Source organism: Ornithorhynchus anatinus, chromosome 4 (assembly GCF_004115215.2).
Source record: "Ornithorhynchus anatinus isolate Pmale09 chromosome 4, mOrnAna1.pri.v4, whole genome shotgun sequence".
NCBI classification, from domain to species: Eukaryota; Metazoa; Chordata; class Mammalia; order Monotremata; family Ornithorhynchidae; genus Ornithorhynchus; species Ornithorhynchus anatinus.
The window spans coordinates 57336758-57352298 of record NC_041731.1 but is presented as its reverse complement, the minus strand read 5'-3'; the positions used below and the strand labels follow the sequence as shown (position 1 = coordinate 57352298).

Here is a 15541-nt window from a genome sequence, read left to right as displayed (position 1 = left end):
TAAAGTAATTGCTTAAAAGGCCCATTAAACAAATACCATCAATCAATTGATCGTATTTATTGAGAACTTACTGTGTGCGGAGCCCAAGCACTTGGGAGAGTACAACACAACCGAGTTGGTAGACACGATCCCTGCCCACAAAGAGCTTTCAGTCTACATAATAGTAACAATAATAGTTGTTCAAGTGGGCCACAGTCATTCACTAATAAAAATAATAATAATAATAGTTATGGTATCTGTTAAGCGCTTACTATGTTCCAGGCACTGTATCTGGAGTGGTTACGAGTAAATCGGGTTGGACACAGTCCCTTTCCCACACGGGGCTCACGGTCTCAGTCCCCATTTTACAGATGAGGGAACTGAGGCACAGAGAAACAATGTGACTTGTCCAAGGTCACATAGCAGCCAAGTGGCAGAGCCGGGATTAGAACCCCTGACCTTCTGACTCCTGGGCCCGTGCTCTATCCACTGCACCATGCTGCTTCACATGGAACTCACAGTCTATGGGGGAGAGAGAACAGATATTTAACCCCCATTTTACAGGGGAGGAAATTGAGGCAGAGAAGAGTTCGGTGACTTACAAATGATAAGGCATTCCGTGTTCTGCACTTTGGTTTGTTTCAGGCCCTAAGGAAATCTGTCACTCCACCCACACCCCTTCCTAGCAGTTGAAAGTCTTTATAGATCTACGTAGAGTGAGCACATTTTAGAGTGTAAGCTTCTCGTGGGGAGGGACCGCATCTCTTCCTTCTGTTGGACTCTCCCAAGTGCTTAGCATATAAAACAGGGCCCCTTACTGGACACTCAATAAAGACCCTTACTGACAGTAATAGTAATAATTGCGATATCTGTCAAGTGCTCATTAGGTGCCAGGACTGTGAGCCCGTCACTGGGCGGGGATCGTCTCTATCTGTTGCCGAATTGTACATTCCAAGCGCTTAGTACAGCGCTCTGCACATAGCAAGCGCTCAATAAATACTATTGAATGAATGAATGTTCTAAGCACTGGGGTAGATACGAGTAATCAAGTTGGACAGAGTCCCTGTCCCATGCGGGGCTCACAATCTTAATCCCATTTTACAGATGAGGTAACAGAGTCCCAGAGAAGTGAAGTGGCAAAGTCACATAGAGCAGACAAGTGGCGGAGGCAGGATTAGAACCCAGGTCCTTCTGTCTCCCAGGCCCATGCTCTCTCCACTAGGCCACACTAGAAGGGGCATCGAGTGCCAGGTACCAACTCTTTGAGGGGCGCCAGCAAATTCATTTTTTCCTCTCTCCATTTTCACAGCCACTTGATTTTGAAACGCTGCCAACGTACGACCTGGTGTTCAAGGCCGAGAACCCGGAGCCTCTGGTGTTTGGAGTAGATTACAACTCAAGCTCCTTTGCCACTTTTAAGCTCTTTGTGGATGATGTGAATGAGGCGCCGGTGTTCTTCCAATCCATCTACCAAGTACAAATATCAGAGGGGGCTCCTCTGGGGACCAACCTGACGAAGGTGACCGCGAAGGATCCCGAAGGCCAAGAGATACGGTAAAAGAAATCGAAAGGACTTCAAACCTCTTCAGTCGGTAGCGTTGGCTTTGACCACTGGAAAGCTATGAGAGTGTTGAACTGTAAGCTTGTTGTGGGCAGGGAATCTGCTTATTGTTGCAGTTTACTCTCCCAAGCACTTAGTACAGTGCTCTGCACACGGTGAGCGCTCAATAAATACGACTGACCGACTGGTTGACATACTCCAGTCTGGTAGCGGGTGGAGCTTTGAGAGGAATCTCCTTTCATTCCTTCGTTTAGTCATTCAAAGATATTTAGTGAGCACTTTCTGTGTGCAAAGCACTGTGCTAAACACTTAGGAGAGTTCAAAATGACATTGAACGGACACATTTCCAGCCCAAAATGGGCTGACAGTCTAGAGACGAGCATACGGTTCGTGTGGGCAAGGACTGTGTCTACCAACTGCTTAGTACAGTGCTCCGCACATAGTAAGCGCTCAATGAATTCCACTGATTGATTGGTATTTGTCCTACCCTGGGCTCTTTCATGGATTTAACATCCCCCAATATTAATAGGGTTTAAAGAGACATGCGTACAAGGAGCTAAACCAAATCCACCTAAAAGTAACAAAAAACATTTACTGGATTTTTAGATCTTGTCTCCGACACAGGCTGGATGCCTGGGCCTAGCGGGACTAATAATAATGATAATAGTAATGCTGGAATTAGTTAAGCACTTCCTATGTGCCAAGCACTGTTCTAAACGCTGGGGTAGATACAAGCCAATTAGGTTGTCCCACATGGGGCTCAAGGTCTTAATCCCCATTTTACAGGTAAGGCAACTGAGGCACAGAGAAGTGACGTGACTTGTCCGGTCACACGGCTGACAGGTGGCGGAGGCGGGATTAGAACCCACGACCTCTCACGACCAGGCCCGTGCTATTTCCGCTAGGCCACGCTGCTGCGATCCAGGGCCTATAGGACTGAGATTGGAATTTCAGCTCGAGCCAACTGCCTGCTGTGTGACCTAGGGCGAGTTACTTAAACTTCTCTGTGTCACCATTTCCGCAACTGTAAAATGGGGGATTCGATACCTTTCGTCTCTCCTTCTCGGTCTGTGAGCCCCATGTGGCTGATTATCTCGTCTCTACGCTGGAGTTTGGCGCATTGTTTGGCAGACTGTGAGCAACTACTAAATACCACCGCTAAGAATAATTGTATTTAAGCATTTACTGTGTGCTAGGCACTGTACTAAGCACCGGGGTGGATAGAAGAAAATCAGGTCGGACACGCTCCCTGTCCCACATGGGGCTCACGGTCTCCCATTTTACAGATGAGGGATCTGAGGCACAGTGAAGTGACTCACCCAAGGTTACACGGCAGACAGGTGGCAGAGCTGGGATTAGAACTCAGGACCTTCTGACTCCCAGGCCCGGGCTCTATCCACTACACCATGTTGCTTCTCTTCACTAGCCAGGCCGGACTTGATCTGAGTCCAGGAGCTGAGTCTGGTCACTGCAGGGCTCCATGGGAAGGTCGGGGAGTTTCTGTGAGGCCCACAGTTTCTTTCAGTCAATCGTATTTATTGAGCGCTTCCCGTGCGCACAGCACTGCACTAAGTGTTTTGGAGAGTACGGTACGACAATAAGCAGACCCATTCTCTGCCCACGGTGAGCTCACGGTTCAGAGGGGCTTCTTTCACACATCCATCACCGTGAAGCAACTCATTGCAAGTTTCCTACCCGTTTCTCCTCTTGCAAAAATTCCACTGAGGATTTCTGCTGCCTCCGCCTGCCTGCTGGAGTGTTGGGAATGATGAGGGAGTCCAAGAGGAAAAGTCTGGAAAGATCTGTTATGCAAATACCGGCCATTACTTATAGCTGGCCAATTAGCGATGGAACTGTGGTGAATGAGTGGAAGGAATCGGGTGGGGTTAAGAAGAGGGGATCAAGGGAGACACGGAGAGAAAAAACAGATCTTGCTCCCCTCAGCTCTGCTATCATGCGTGTTTTCCCTACGTGTTTGGCCAGAGCTCTGTTAGGGAATTTGGGGATTTTTTTCCTATGAAACACATCTGCTGGGTTAGAATGCAATTGCAATGTTGGGGGAAGCCATTATGCTCAGGTACCTGGTATCACACAAATGTTCCCTTTTTGATGGTATTTCTTAAAAGCTTACTATATGCTTGACACTGTACTAAACGCTGGGGTGGGTACAAGATAATCTGTTGAACACCGTCCCTGTCCCAGACAGGGCTCCCAGTCTTAATCCCTGTTTTACAGATGAGGTAACTGAGGCACAGAGAAGTGAAGTGACTTGCCCCAGGTCACAGAACACACAAGTCTGGATTAGAAGCCGGGTCCTCCTGACTGCTAAGCGTGTGGTCTATCCGTTAAGCCACTCTGTTTCTCATAGAAGCAGACTATGACTTTGGGCAAGCCACTTGACTTCTCTGTGCCTCAGTTACCTCATCTGTAAAATGATTAAGACTGTCTCCCCCAGTTAGACTGTAAACCCGTCAAAGGGCAGGGACTGTCTCTAACTGTTGCCGATTTGTACATTCCAAGCGCCTAGTACGGTGCTCTGCACATAGTAAGCGCTCAATAAATACTATTGAATGAATGAATGAACCTGATTACCTTGTATCTATCCCAGAGCTTAGAACAGTGCCTGGCACATAGTAAGCACTTAACAGATGCCATCATTATTATTGTTATTATCCGATGAACCTCCTTATTGTGAGGTTCATCAAGAATAGAGTCCCCACGTTAAAGGAGAAGTGATTGAATCACCGATAGAAAATTTCTTCTGGTGCCACTATCGTTACTTTGATCAACAGCATTTATAGAGCACCAGCGTGGTATTTGTTAAGCGCTTACTATGTGCCGAGCACTGTTCTAAGCGCTGGGGTAGACATAGGGGAATCAGGTTGTCCCACGTGGGGCTCACAGTCTTAATTCCCATTTTACAGATGAGGGAACTGAGGCACAGAGAAGTTAAGTGACTTGCCCACAGTCACACAGCCGACAAGTGGCAGAGCTGGGATTCGAACTCATGAGCCCTGACTCCAAAGCCCGTGCTCTTTCCACTGAGCCACGCTGCAGAGCCCAGGATTAAGCACTTGAGAACAAACAACAGGAGTGAAATATATGATGTCAAAACCTGAGAATTTTATAATCTGGGAGGAAGGCAAGCAGGCCCAAATCGTCATATATAAACTAAGGGGGAAAAGAACATAGCTAAAAGCAGCTCACCCAATAAGCACTTATAAATACAATTGACTGATTGATTCCATGCACTATTCTCTGGTTGCGTGTGCCAAGCCTGGCCTAGTGGACTGAGTACCCGCCTGAGTCGCACCTGGGTTCTAATTCCAGCTCCGCCGTATGCCTGCTGTAGGACCTTGGACAAGTCCCTTAACTTCTCTGTGCCTCAGTTACCATCTGTAAAATGGGATTGAAACTGGGAGCCCTGTGTGGGAGAGGGACTGGGTTTAACACGATGATCTCGTATCTACCCCAGCCCTTAGTACAGTGCCTGGCACGTAGTAAGTGCTTAACAAATATCATAATTGTTATTCTTATTGAATAATAAGAGTATTGATTAAGTGCTAAACTATGTGCAGAGCTCTGGGTTAAGCACTGGGAAAGATTGCACAGGTGGGAATTATATTTGGTCAGCTCCCTGACCCTGAAAGGGGCTTATAATCCAAGGAAGAGGACCCAGGGAGATGACATTTCCCCGAGCCCAGCACATGTACTCTCTCTTTCTCTCTCCATCCATGCAGACTGTAAGCCCGTTTTAGTCAGGGAATGTCTCTACCAACTCTTTATTTTCTTTTATTTATAGAGAAGCATCGTGGCTCTGTGGAAAGAGCATGGGCTTTGGAATCAGAGGTCATGGGTTTGAATCCCAGCTCTGCCACTTGTCAGCTGTGTGACCGTGGGCAGGTCACTTCACTTCTCTGGGCCTCAGTTACCTCATCTGTAAAATGGGGATTAAGACTGTGAGCCCCACGTGGGACAACCTGATTCCCCTGTGTCTACCCCAGCGCTTAGAAAAGTGCTCTGCACATAGTAAGCGCTTAAATACCGACATTATTATTTTCTACTCTCCCAAGCGCTTAATACAGCTCGCTGCACCCAGTGAGCGCTCAATGAACTGATTAATGGCTAACGAGACTGTGATGCAGGTAAGAAAGCTGATTTCTTACATAGGTTTATGTATTTGTGTAACACAAACCTTCTTTCCTTTCATCTGCCCCGGGAAGTTACTCCCTGGCAAGGGACGTGAGGAACTGGCTGAAAATTGACCCACACACCGGTGAGGTCTTCACTGCCGCCCAGCTGGACAGAGAAGCAGAGCAATTTTATAAACCATATGTGGTAGCCACCGAACAAGGTAAGCACAGAGGCAACAGCAGCCGGGGCGGAGTTCGTATAGATAGGCAGCATTGACGGGCCAGAATAAATACGGCGATGTTAGGGCTCGTGCCAGTTTGAGGGGGACGACACCGGGGCTCAGTTCTTCCTCTTGCTGAGGTAATAATAATAATAACGTTGGTATTTGTGAAGCGCTTACTCTGTGCCGAGCACTGTTCTAAGCGCCGGGGTAGACAGGGGAATCAGGATGTCCCACGTGGGGCTCACAGTCTTAATCCCCATTTTACAGATGAGGTAACTGAGGCACAGAGAAGTTAAGTGACTTGCCCACAGTCACACAGCTGACAAGTGGCAGAGCTGGGATCCGAACCATTTGAGAGACAGGCGTGTCGGAGGGAAGATTCTCCCCACCTCCTGACCCCCATAGTTGTCTCAGTCAGAGCCCGATTAGGCTCCTGAAGTACTATCTCTCTCTGCCCTGTTTCCTTTTCTCTCACCGTTTCTCACAGGCCCACGACTCCCGACGGAAGGGTGGCCGGTTACGGCCCTGACTGTAACGAATCTGCTCCCATCTCCCCTCCGTGTGGTGTCTGAGACACCCCTTTGGGCAAAGCTACTGTAAATCTGCACTAAATGCAGTACTGACGGTGTGTGTGTGTGTGTGCTTGTCGTGAACACTGAATGGACACAGCGTCTGGGGAGGACGCAGAAATTTTTAAAATGCAATCCCTACCCTCAAGCGGACTACGATCTAAGGGTGAAGACAAGTTGATGTGATTTGTCAAAAATCCTTTATCTTAGTGTGAATTGAGATTAAAAAAATAAGATCTGGTCCCCTCTATTCAGTTCTCAGCTTGCAACTCAGCAACTCAGTCCTTTTATATTCACATTTTTTCTAGAATTGCAAATACTTGAAAGGAAAGTGGGAATCTGAGCACCTTAAGCCTCGTTACCAGAATGAAGTGGGGGGAGTGAGGGAATTTCTGAGGCAGTATACTCTTTCACCTGAAGGAATATAATAATGATGGTATTTGTATCTGTTGAGCACTTACTATGTGCCAAGCACCGTTCTAAACGCTGGGGTAGATACAAGGTAATCAGGTTGTCCCGCATGGGGCTCTCAGTCTTCATCCCCTTTTTAATGATGTTAATAATAATGTTGGTATTTGTTAAGCGCTTACTATGTGCCGAGCACCGTTCTAAGCGCCGGGGTAGATACAGGGTAATCAGGTTGTCCCACGTGAGGTTCACAGTTAATCCCCATTTTACAGATGAGGTAACTGAGGCACAGAGAAGTTAAGTGACTTGCCCAAAGTCACACAGCTGATAAGTGGCAGAGCCCGGGATTAGAACCCATGACCTCTGCCTCCCAAGCCCGGGCTCTTTCCACTAAGCCATGCTGCTTCTCTGTTCTTGTTCTTGGAATATGTTCTTAGAGTGATGGAAACACTGATTGGGCATATGAAAATGCCGATACATCTGTTGAGAAGATGGGAAGCCTGGGAGTCAGAAGGACCTAGGTTCTAATCCTAGCCCCTCCACTTGTCTGCTGTATGACCTTGGGCAAGTCACTTTGCTTCTCTATGCCTCAGTTACTTCATCTGTAAAATGGGGATTGAAACTATGAGCCCCACACAGGGCAGGCACTGAGTCCAACCCGATTTACTTGTATCCATCCCAGCGCTTAGTACGGTACTTAAGTACTTACTATTTAACAAATACTATTATTATTACTATATGAATCATTCTACTGTTCACATGTAATGTCAATGGAGTCTGAGCTTCAGTGGTTAAGCCGTACTTACCCCAACGCTTAGAACAGTCCTTGATTCATAGAAACAGCTTAACAGATACCAAGGGATGATGCTTGGGTGTGAAATTAGAAGGCTCAAGAGTGTTATCATTGGGCTAAGCCTTGTTCTCAGGGATTCTTACTTGATCTGCACTGTTTTGGATAGAAGACTTTTCTCCAATATGAGCCACCTTCACGAAGAGTAGACACTGCCTGAGCAGAGCCAACATGGTCATTCATTCATTCATTCAATAGTATTTATTGAGCGCTTACTATGTGCAGAGCACCGTACTAAGCGCTTGGAATGAACAAGTCGGCAACAGATAGAGACGGTCCCTGCCGTTTGATGGGCTTACGGTCTAATCGGGGGAGACGGACGGACGAGAACGATGGCGATAAATAGAATCGAGGGGATGAACAGCTCATTAAAACAATAGCAAGTGGAAGGAGCACGGACCTGGGAGTCAGAAAGACCTGAGTTCTAATCCTGCCTCCGCCACTTGTCTGCTTCTTGATTTTGGACACGTCACTTAACTTCTCTTGCCTCAGTTACCACATCTGTAAAATGGGGATTAATACCGTGAGACCCACGTGGGACACGGACTGTGTCCAACTTGATTAACTTGTATCTACCCCAGTGCTTAGTATAGTGTCTGGCACATAGTAAGCGCTTACCAAATATGTCCCCCCACAAAATATACAGAACAGTTCCCTTTCACCCTAGGACAATGAAAGTCTTTTTTTATTGTATTTATTAAGTGCTTACTCTATGCCAGGCACCGTTCTAAGCACCGGGGTAGCGTGGCTCAGTGGAAAGAGCCCGGGCTTAGGAGTCAGAGGTCATAAGTTCGAATCCAGGCTCTGCCCCTTGTCAGCTGTGTGACTGTGGGCAAGTCACTTCACTTCTCTGTGCCTCAGTTCCCTCATGTGTAAAATGGGAATCAACTGTGAGTCTCACGTGGGACAACCTGATGACCCTGTATCTACCCCAGTGCTTAGAACAGTGCTCTGCACATAGTAAGCGCTTAGCAAATACAAATACCAACCAAAGGTCAGGGTAATCAGGTTGTCCCACGTGAGGCTCACAATCTTAATCCCCATTTTACAGATGAGGGAACCGAGGCACAGAGAAGTGAAGCGACTTGCCCACAGTCACACAGGAAAGGCCCACCAGCACCTTAATCTTCTCCTGGATATCAGTTTCCACGATAGTCTATACACTGAGGTTTCATAATCCCCGGGCCCCAACCTCTAATCCCATCCCAGAGAAGGAGGGCAATCCACACTGTGAAGCCTTGTTACTGTACACAGTGGAAAAAAATATTCAGCGGATGCAGATTCCTGAAATTCTAGCCAAAAAAATGCATTAAGTTCAAGTCCGAAATTAGCTTGGAATGAATTGTTGGGAACAGTTGATTAGGCAACAACATTTGAATTTCCAAACAGGCTTCTTGGCTATCTTATGTGTCTGTAATGTAACCTTAGTTTCGTTTGAACGGAAAAGATCTCGGGTTAAGAAAATTACACAGAAACAAACTGACTGGGGAGTATAAATTTGGAGGGTTCTGGAAATGCTGGTCTTCACCCAGAGGAACCAAACTGGTATAAGAAGTGTATTGCACTTTCAGACTATCTTTTATCCAAGACCATAATGCGGTTTGCTGACACAGTGTCGTTCCCCAGGTTAATTTTATTGAGACAGATGAACGGAAAATCAGAATTACTTGAAATGTTGTTAATTGGGGTGGGGGAGGATCCAGGAGCCCTGGCACTGAATATTCCTGCTAAAATTGCTAGACCTTCTTAAGTCTACAGATAGGTCGATAGAGTCATCCAGGCTCACACCTTAAATCGGAATGGTGAGATAAAACGGGTCTGTCTCAAGGCACAAAACAGGAACTTAACCCAGTATTTTGATGGGACACTTGGAGTCGGGTGGTCAATTTCTGGTTAAGTCATGTGATGGTTGGGGCTGGAGCATCCAATCTGCAGCTGGTTGGGTGACAAGGAGAACCCTGACCCGTGACACCCCCTCTCCTCCAGGTCATGAGTTGTAGTCTTGCTTCTTGCTCAGGCTGCTGCCAGCAGGAAGCAAGTGCTGATCTGTGTGTGAACTGTTGAAGCCCCCAGATATGACAGTTTGGTGGGTAGACCAGCTCTTGTTTCTTCTGCAGCGTGAAAAAGCAAGGAGTGGGGCTCCAGCCACAGGCTGTGGGTCATCCCCTGCCTGCATGCTGCTGGAATACACGGCTAAGGGGGTGGGTGACACAACCAGAAACTAAAGCCCTCCAGACCCCAACTCAGAACCCTGAGGGTTGACCCTTTTTTTCCTATCGTGTTTGTGAAGCACTTACTATGTGCCAAGGCTCTGTACCGGGGTAGATACAAATTAATCAGGTCGGACACAGTCCCTGTCCCACGTAGGACTCACGGTCATAATTTTATAGACAAGGGATATTTTTATTTTATAGGTAATAGATAACTGAGGCCCGGAGAAGTGAAGTGACTTGCCCAAGGACATGCAGCAGACAAGTGACAGACCTGGGATTAGAACCCAGGTCCTTCTGACTCCCAGTGCTCTATCCACTAGAACACACTGCCTCTCATGCTAACCCTATCCCTCAGTGGGCCAAGGCTGCTCTGGACCAGACAAGGAATATGTTGGGAATGTAGAACATTCCTATAGTGACTCCAATTCATTCAATCATATTTATGCAGCACTTAGTGCGTGCAGAGCACTGTACTGAATGCTTGGGAGAGCGCAATATAACGAGCTTACCGTGTAGAGGGGTGGAACAATATGGGGCATGTCAAACACCTAGTATAGTCAATCGATGGTATTTAGGGAGCACTTACTAAGCGCTTAAAGCAGGCAGCTGGAATAAGTCTATTCCAAGGACTTAGAACGCTACTCTGCCTGCTTTAAGCGCTCAGAGTATTTATCATGAATAAATATGATTGAATGAATGAATGAAATTAAGGTACCCAAAGAAAATTGGGTTTAACTCACTGGAGCATTTCAGACATCAGTTCTCAGGCGTTTGGATGATTAGATGTAAATACCAGTATAAGGAGCAGGGAAAGAAATGCTTTCCTAGACTGACCGAATGAGGGGAAAGTGTCACTTTTTAAGCATGAAGGCACACAAGTGATTTCGCTCTGACTCTGGTTGCCGTTCAATTCTGTAGGTGGATCGCGGTTGAGCTCCTCTGTGTTACTGAGCCTGTCCCTCAACGATATCAACGATAATCCTCCACGACTAATAAAACAGTATACGGGCTTTTTCTTCTGCTATCCCCTCCAAGCTCGGGGGAGCCTCATTTTCGAAGCCACCGATGATGACAGGCAGTGGTATCTTGGGCCGCAGTTCACTTTCTCCTTGGGTGATGACACATCGGATAAAGACTGGGAAGTTACAAAAATCAATGGTGAGTTGTCAAAACACGTTTGCGTTGGAAGGGCCCTGCTGGAATCGGATCCGGAAAATGGGGAGGGCTGATTCTGCTCAGGCACGTTATCCTGGAAATTCTCATCCCCTCAGTTATCCGGATACTTCAAGCAGAGAAGCAGCATGACCTATTGGATACAGCATGGGCTTAGGAGTCAAAAGGATCTGGGTCCTAATCCCGAGGCTGCTTCTTGCCTGCTGTGTGATCTTGGGCAAGTCACTTAACTTCTCTGTTCTTCAGTTCCCTCACCTGTTAGATGAGGATTAAGACTGTGAGCCCCATGTGGGATATGGACTGTGTCCAGCCTGATTATCTTGTATCTATCCCAGTGCTTGGTATAGCCTCTGGCACATAGTAATGATGGTATCTGATGGTGTGGGTCAAACACTGTTCTAAGCACTGGGGTAGATACGAACTCATCAGGTTGGAGACGGTCCATGTCCCATATAGGGCTCACAGTCTTAATCCCTTTTTTACAGATGAGGTAACCGAGGCCCAGAGAAGTTGAGTGACTTGCCCAAGGCCACAGAGCAGGCAAGGGCCGGAGTTGGGATCAGAACCCAGGTCCTTCTGACTCCCAAGATCAAGCTCTATCCACTAGGCCATAAACTCCTAACAAATAGCCTACAAAGAAAAAAAAAGAGCAAGTTTTTCAGTCTAATATGTCTAGGCAATTCCAAGAAAAATGTATTTGTTTTAATTGCCAGATCATTTAAGGGTGTAGATACATTTACATCCAAAAGAAGATGGGGGTGAGCTCAATTCTGCCCTTCATTTCTGCCTCCCTATCAATTCTTTCCTTCAATTTGAGACTATTTCTGACTCACAAGGCCAATCCCTCCCCTGATGAGGGGTCCGGATAGAGAAGTTGGGTCCGCTGTAAGCTCGTTTTGGGTAGGAAATGGGTCTACCAACTCTGTCAGAATGCTCTGCACAGAGTAAGAGCTCAGTAAATACCATGATTTGTGTGGGATTTGATATGTTGATTAGTGTACGAAACAGAAGTCTTCACTAAGGTAAACACTAGCAAAACAGGAGTTGAAAGCTAAAGGTTCAGTAGGTAACAGAGTTGGTTTCTGGAGCCAGGGGCTAGAGAACAAGAAGGCCTCCGATAGTGGAAACCCGAAGCTTAAAAGAATAATAACATTAATGACAATAATTGTGATATATAAGTGCTTACTGTTTGCCTGCACTGTTATAAATTCTGGAGTAGATACAAGCTAATCGGGTTGGACACAGTCCCTGTCCCACGTAGGGCTCATGGTCTTAATTCCCATTTTACAGCTGAGGGAACTGAGGCCCAGAGAAGTTAAGTGACTTGACCAAGGTCACACGGCAGGCAAGCGATGGAGTCAGGATTAGAACCCAGGTCCTTCTGACTCCCAGGGCCGTACTCTACCTACTAGGCCACGGTGCTAGAACACAGCAATTGCCTTCCACACACCCCTCCTCACAGTTAGGGATGGAGCATTTCACATGCCTTCCTTTTCCCTCTGTATTGCTAATTGTCCACAACTTTAATCAAATCCATCTTAATCACATTTATTGAGCACTTACTGTGTGCGGAACACTGAATTAAGTGCTTGGGAGAGCGCAGCATAAAATAACAGATACATTTCCTGCTCACAAGGAGCTTATTCATTGTCATATTTATTGCGCACTTGTGAGAATACAATGTAACAGTAAAAAGACACATTACACATTCCTTGCCAACAATAAGTTTACAGTGTAGAGGGGGAGCCAGACATTTAAATAAATAAATAAATTACAGATATATACATAAGTTCTGTGGAGCTGGGAGGGGGAATGAATAAAGGGCGCAAGTCAGGGTGATGCAAAAGGGAGTGGGAGAAGAGGAGAGGAGGGCTTATTCAGGGAAGGCCTCCTGAAGGAGATGTGCCTGCAATAAGGCTTTGAAGTGAGGGGAGAGTGATTGATGTACAGTCGAGAGAGGGAGATTTTAATCCTGGGATCTCTGACCTACGCAGATCCCTTTGGGATCTGCCGCTAATCCCGGCTCTACCACTTATCTGCTGTGCGACCTAGAGCAAGTCACTTCACTTCTTTGTGCCCCTGTTACCTCCTTTATAAATGGGAATTGAGACTGTGAGCCCCATGTGGGACAAGGACTACGTCCAACCCAATTTGCTTGTATCCACCCCAGTGCTTAGTACAGTATCTGGCACATAGTAAGTGCTTAACAAAAGTCATTAAGTCGTAATTATTATCTTAATCAAAACCCATAGGATCCGTTTGGGTTATAGTTTACCCTGCTTCTGAGGATACCTGCGTAGCCTCGCCTCTAGGCTCACCCCTCCACCCGAGGCAGGGTCAGCCCTGTTTAGAGCTGAGACAAGAGTGGGATTGGTGGAACATGATGTTCTTGGCTTGGCTGCAATGGGAGCCTTGCAGCTGAGAGAGGCTTCTTTGAGGGCTTGAGGATCAATCAACATATTTATTGAGCACTTACTCTGTGCAGAGCACTGTACTAAGCTCTTGGGAGAGAACAATGCGATAGAGTTGGCAGACACGTTCCCTGCCCACAGTAGGCTTACGGTCTAGGGGAACTTAATATCTACAAGACCCGCTGACGAGCTGACAGTCTGGAGCAGGTCTTCTAGATATTAAGCTCCCCTAGACGGTAAGCTTACTGTGGGCAGGGAATGTGTCTACTAGCTCTGTGATTCTGTACTCTCCCAAGTGCTTAGTACCTTGCTCTTTACCCAGTGCTCAATAAGTATGATTAGTGGATTGATTGGTGAATTGACATTTTAGGGTCCAGAGGGCAGTGGACCTGAGGCAGCTGGATTGGTGGTTCCAGTGAACTCCAGTCACCCTCCAAGATCTGTAGATTTTGCTTTTGTCTTCGTTTTCATCTACCATCCAACCTGTATGTTTCAACAGGCACCCACGCAAAACTCTCCACGAAACACACCAACTTTGAAGAGAAAGTTTATACGGTTTCAGTAAAAATCAACGATGGTGGAAAACCGCCTCTGGAAGGAACTTCCTCATTCCCAGGTGCAGTAGATCTCCATGCCGTCCTTCTCGGGGAGCTTCCCATCGTGGAAAACTGTTTCTTGGGCTGATCCTGTTCACTGCTGTGTCTGTAAATGTTCATTCTAGATGATGACTTAATGGGATGACCACCCTATTAATGCAAGATGATTACAACATTTTTAGGGTTTCCTCCTGCCAACCTAAAACCCTCCAAAAGGACTCATTAGGATGACACTCTCTGCTGGAGTGGGGGCAGTGGTACAAGGAGGGAAGATAATTCTACAACTGCAGTATTTAAAAGAGTGGAGAAAGGCAATCTCTCCTCCCCTTTTCTTCTCCTCCTCCTTGTTTCTTCTCCTTCTCCTCTTTCTCCTCTTCTTCCTCTCATCCTTCTCCCTCTCCTCCTCCTCCTCCTTCCCCACTTCCATTGCACCACCCAACTGAATAACTTCCTGGGCCATTTCCTGGAGATTTCAGCCTGACCTCTCTGACATATTTCCTGTTGCACCAGAAACCTCCAGGTGGAATCCCGGACCCTGTATTAGTCATGTGTGTCCATGTGTGTGCAGATGTGTGTCGTTCACCTGAAGCTTCAATCCTCACGCCTAAAATACCGTATCTTAGAGCTATTTAAAATGATCTTTTGGGTATTTTTCTTGCTTTTCAGTCACTGTGTGCACCTGTGCGGATGGAAGGTGCTACAAGCCAGTTGAAAGACAACCTGGGAGGCCCACTGTAGGCATGGCAGTTGGCATCCTCCTTGGAACCTTCCTGGTGATCGGTGAGTGAGATTTCTTACAATCTGGAAAGACTGTCTTGAGTTTAAGAAATAATATTAAACTGTGCTCAACTCTGGGCTCACCTTCCCCTGTCCAAAGTGGTATGTACAAGAAAGGATTGCAGTGGGAAGGGTAAAGAGTAGAATGATTAGGATAATAGGATAATCTCCCAGTAGGATAATCCTTTGGGTCGTGAGCCTCCTGTGGGACAGAGCATATGTCCAACCTGATTATTTTGTACCTAGACGGGGCCTAGAGTGCTTGGCACATAAGTGCTTTATTATTATTAAGGGAAAGTGCCAGGTTCATGAGTGACTCCCATACATTTCTCCTAGATGGGGAGTGTCATTTTAGGGCATGGATTCCAATAGCCTGTTCTGGGTTTGTTGCAACTGGTTGAATGGTTATTATTATTAATTTTGTTACGTTTACTAAGCACTTACTGTGGGTCAAGCATTGTTCGAAGAATTGAGATAGATACAAGTTAATCAGGTTAGACACAGCTACCGTCCCTCACAGGGCTCACAGTCTAAGTAGTAGGGGGAACAAGCATGGAATCCCATTTTACAGGTGAGGAAACAGGCACAGAGAAGTTAATTACTTGCCCAAGGTCACACAGAAAGCATTTGGCAGAGCCAGGATTAGA

At 46.6% G+C, this 15541-nt stretch overlaps 1 protein-coding gene and 1 long non-coding RNA gene across 2 annotated transcripts in view; one reads left to right on the top strand and one right to left on the bottom strand.

The window, feature by feature from the left end:
- CDH17 (cadherin 17) overlaps window positions 1–15541 on the top strand; it is a 73839-nt gene that overhangs the window by 51533 nt on the left and 6765 nt on the right. Inside the window, exons 12-16 of the mRNA XM_029062162.2 lie at window positions 1289–1533; window positions 5764–5894; window positions 10856–11095; window positions 14021–14137; window positions 14784–14897. Of these exons, the coding sequence (XP_028917995.1) occupies window positions 1289–1533; window positions 5764–5894; window positions 10856–11095; window positions 14021–14137; window positions 14784–14897 (847 nt within the window). The remainder of the gene's footprint in view (window positions 1–1288; window positions 1534–5763; window positions 5895–10855; window positions 11096–14020; window positions 14138–14783; window positions 14898–15541) is intronic.
- The window catches only part of LOC120638337, a 29060-nt gene continuing 27339 nt past the window's right edge, over window positions 13821–15541 (bottom strand). Inside the window, exon 2 of the long non-coding RNA XR_005659947.1 lies at window positions 13821–14267. This is a non-coding gene — a long non-coding RNA (uncharacterized LOC120638337). The remainder of the gene's footprint in view (window positions 14268–15541) is intronic.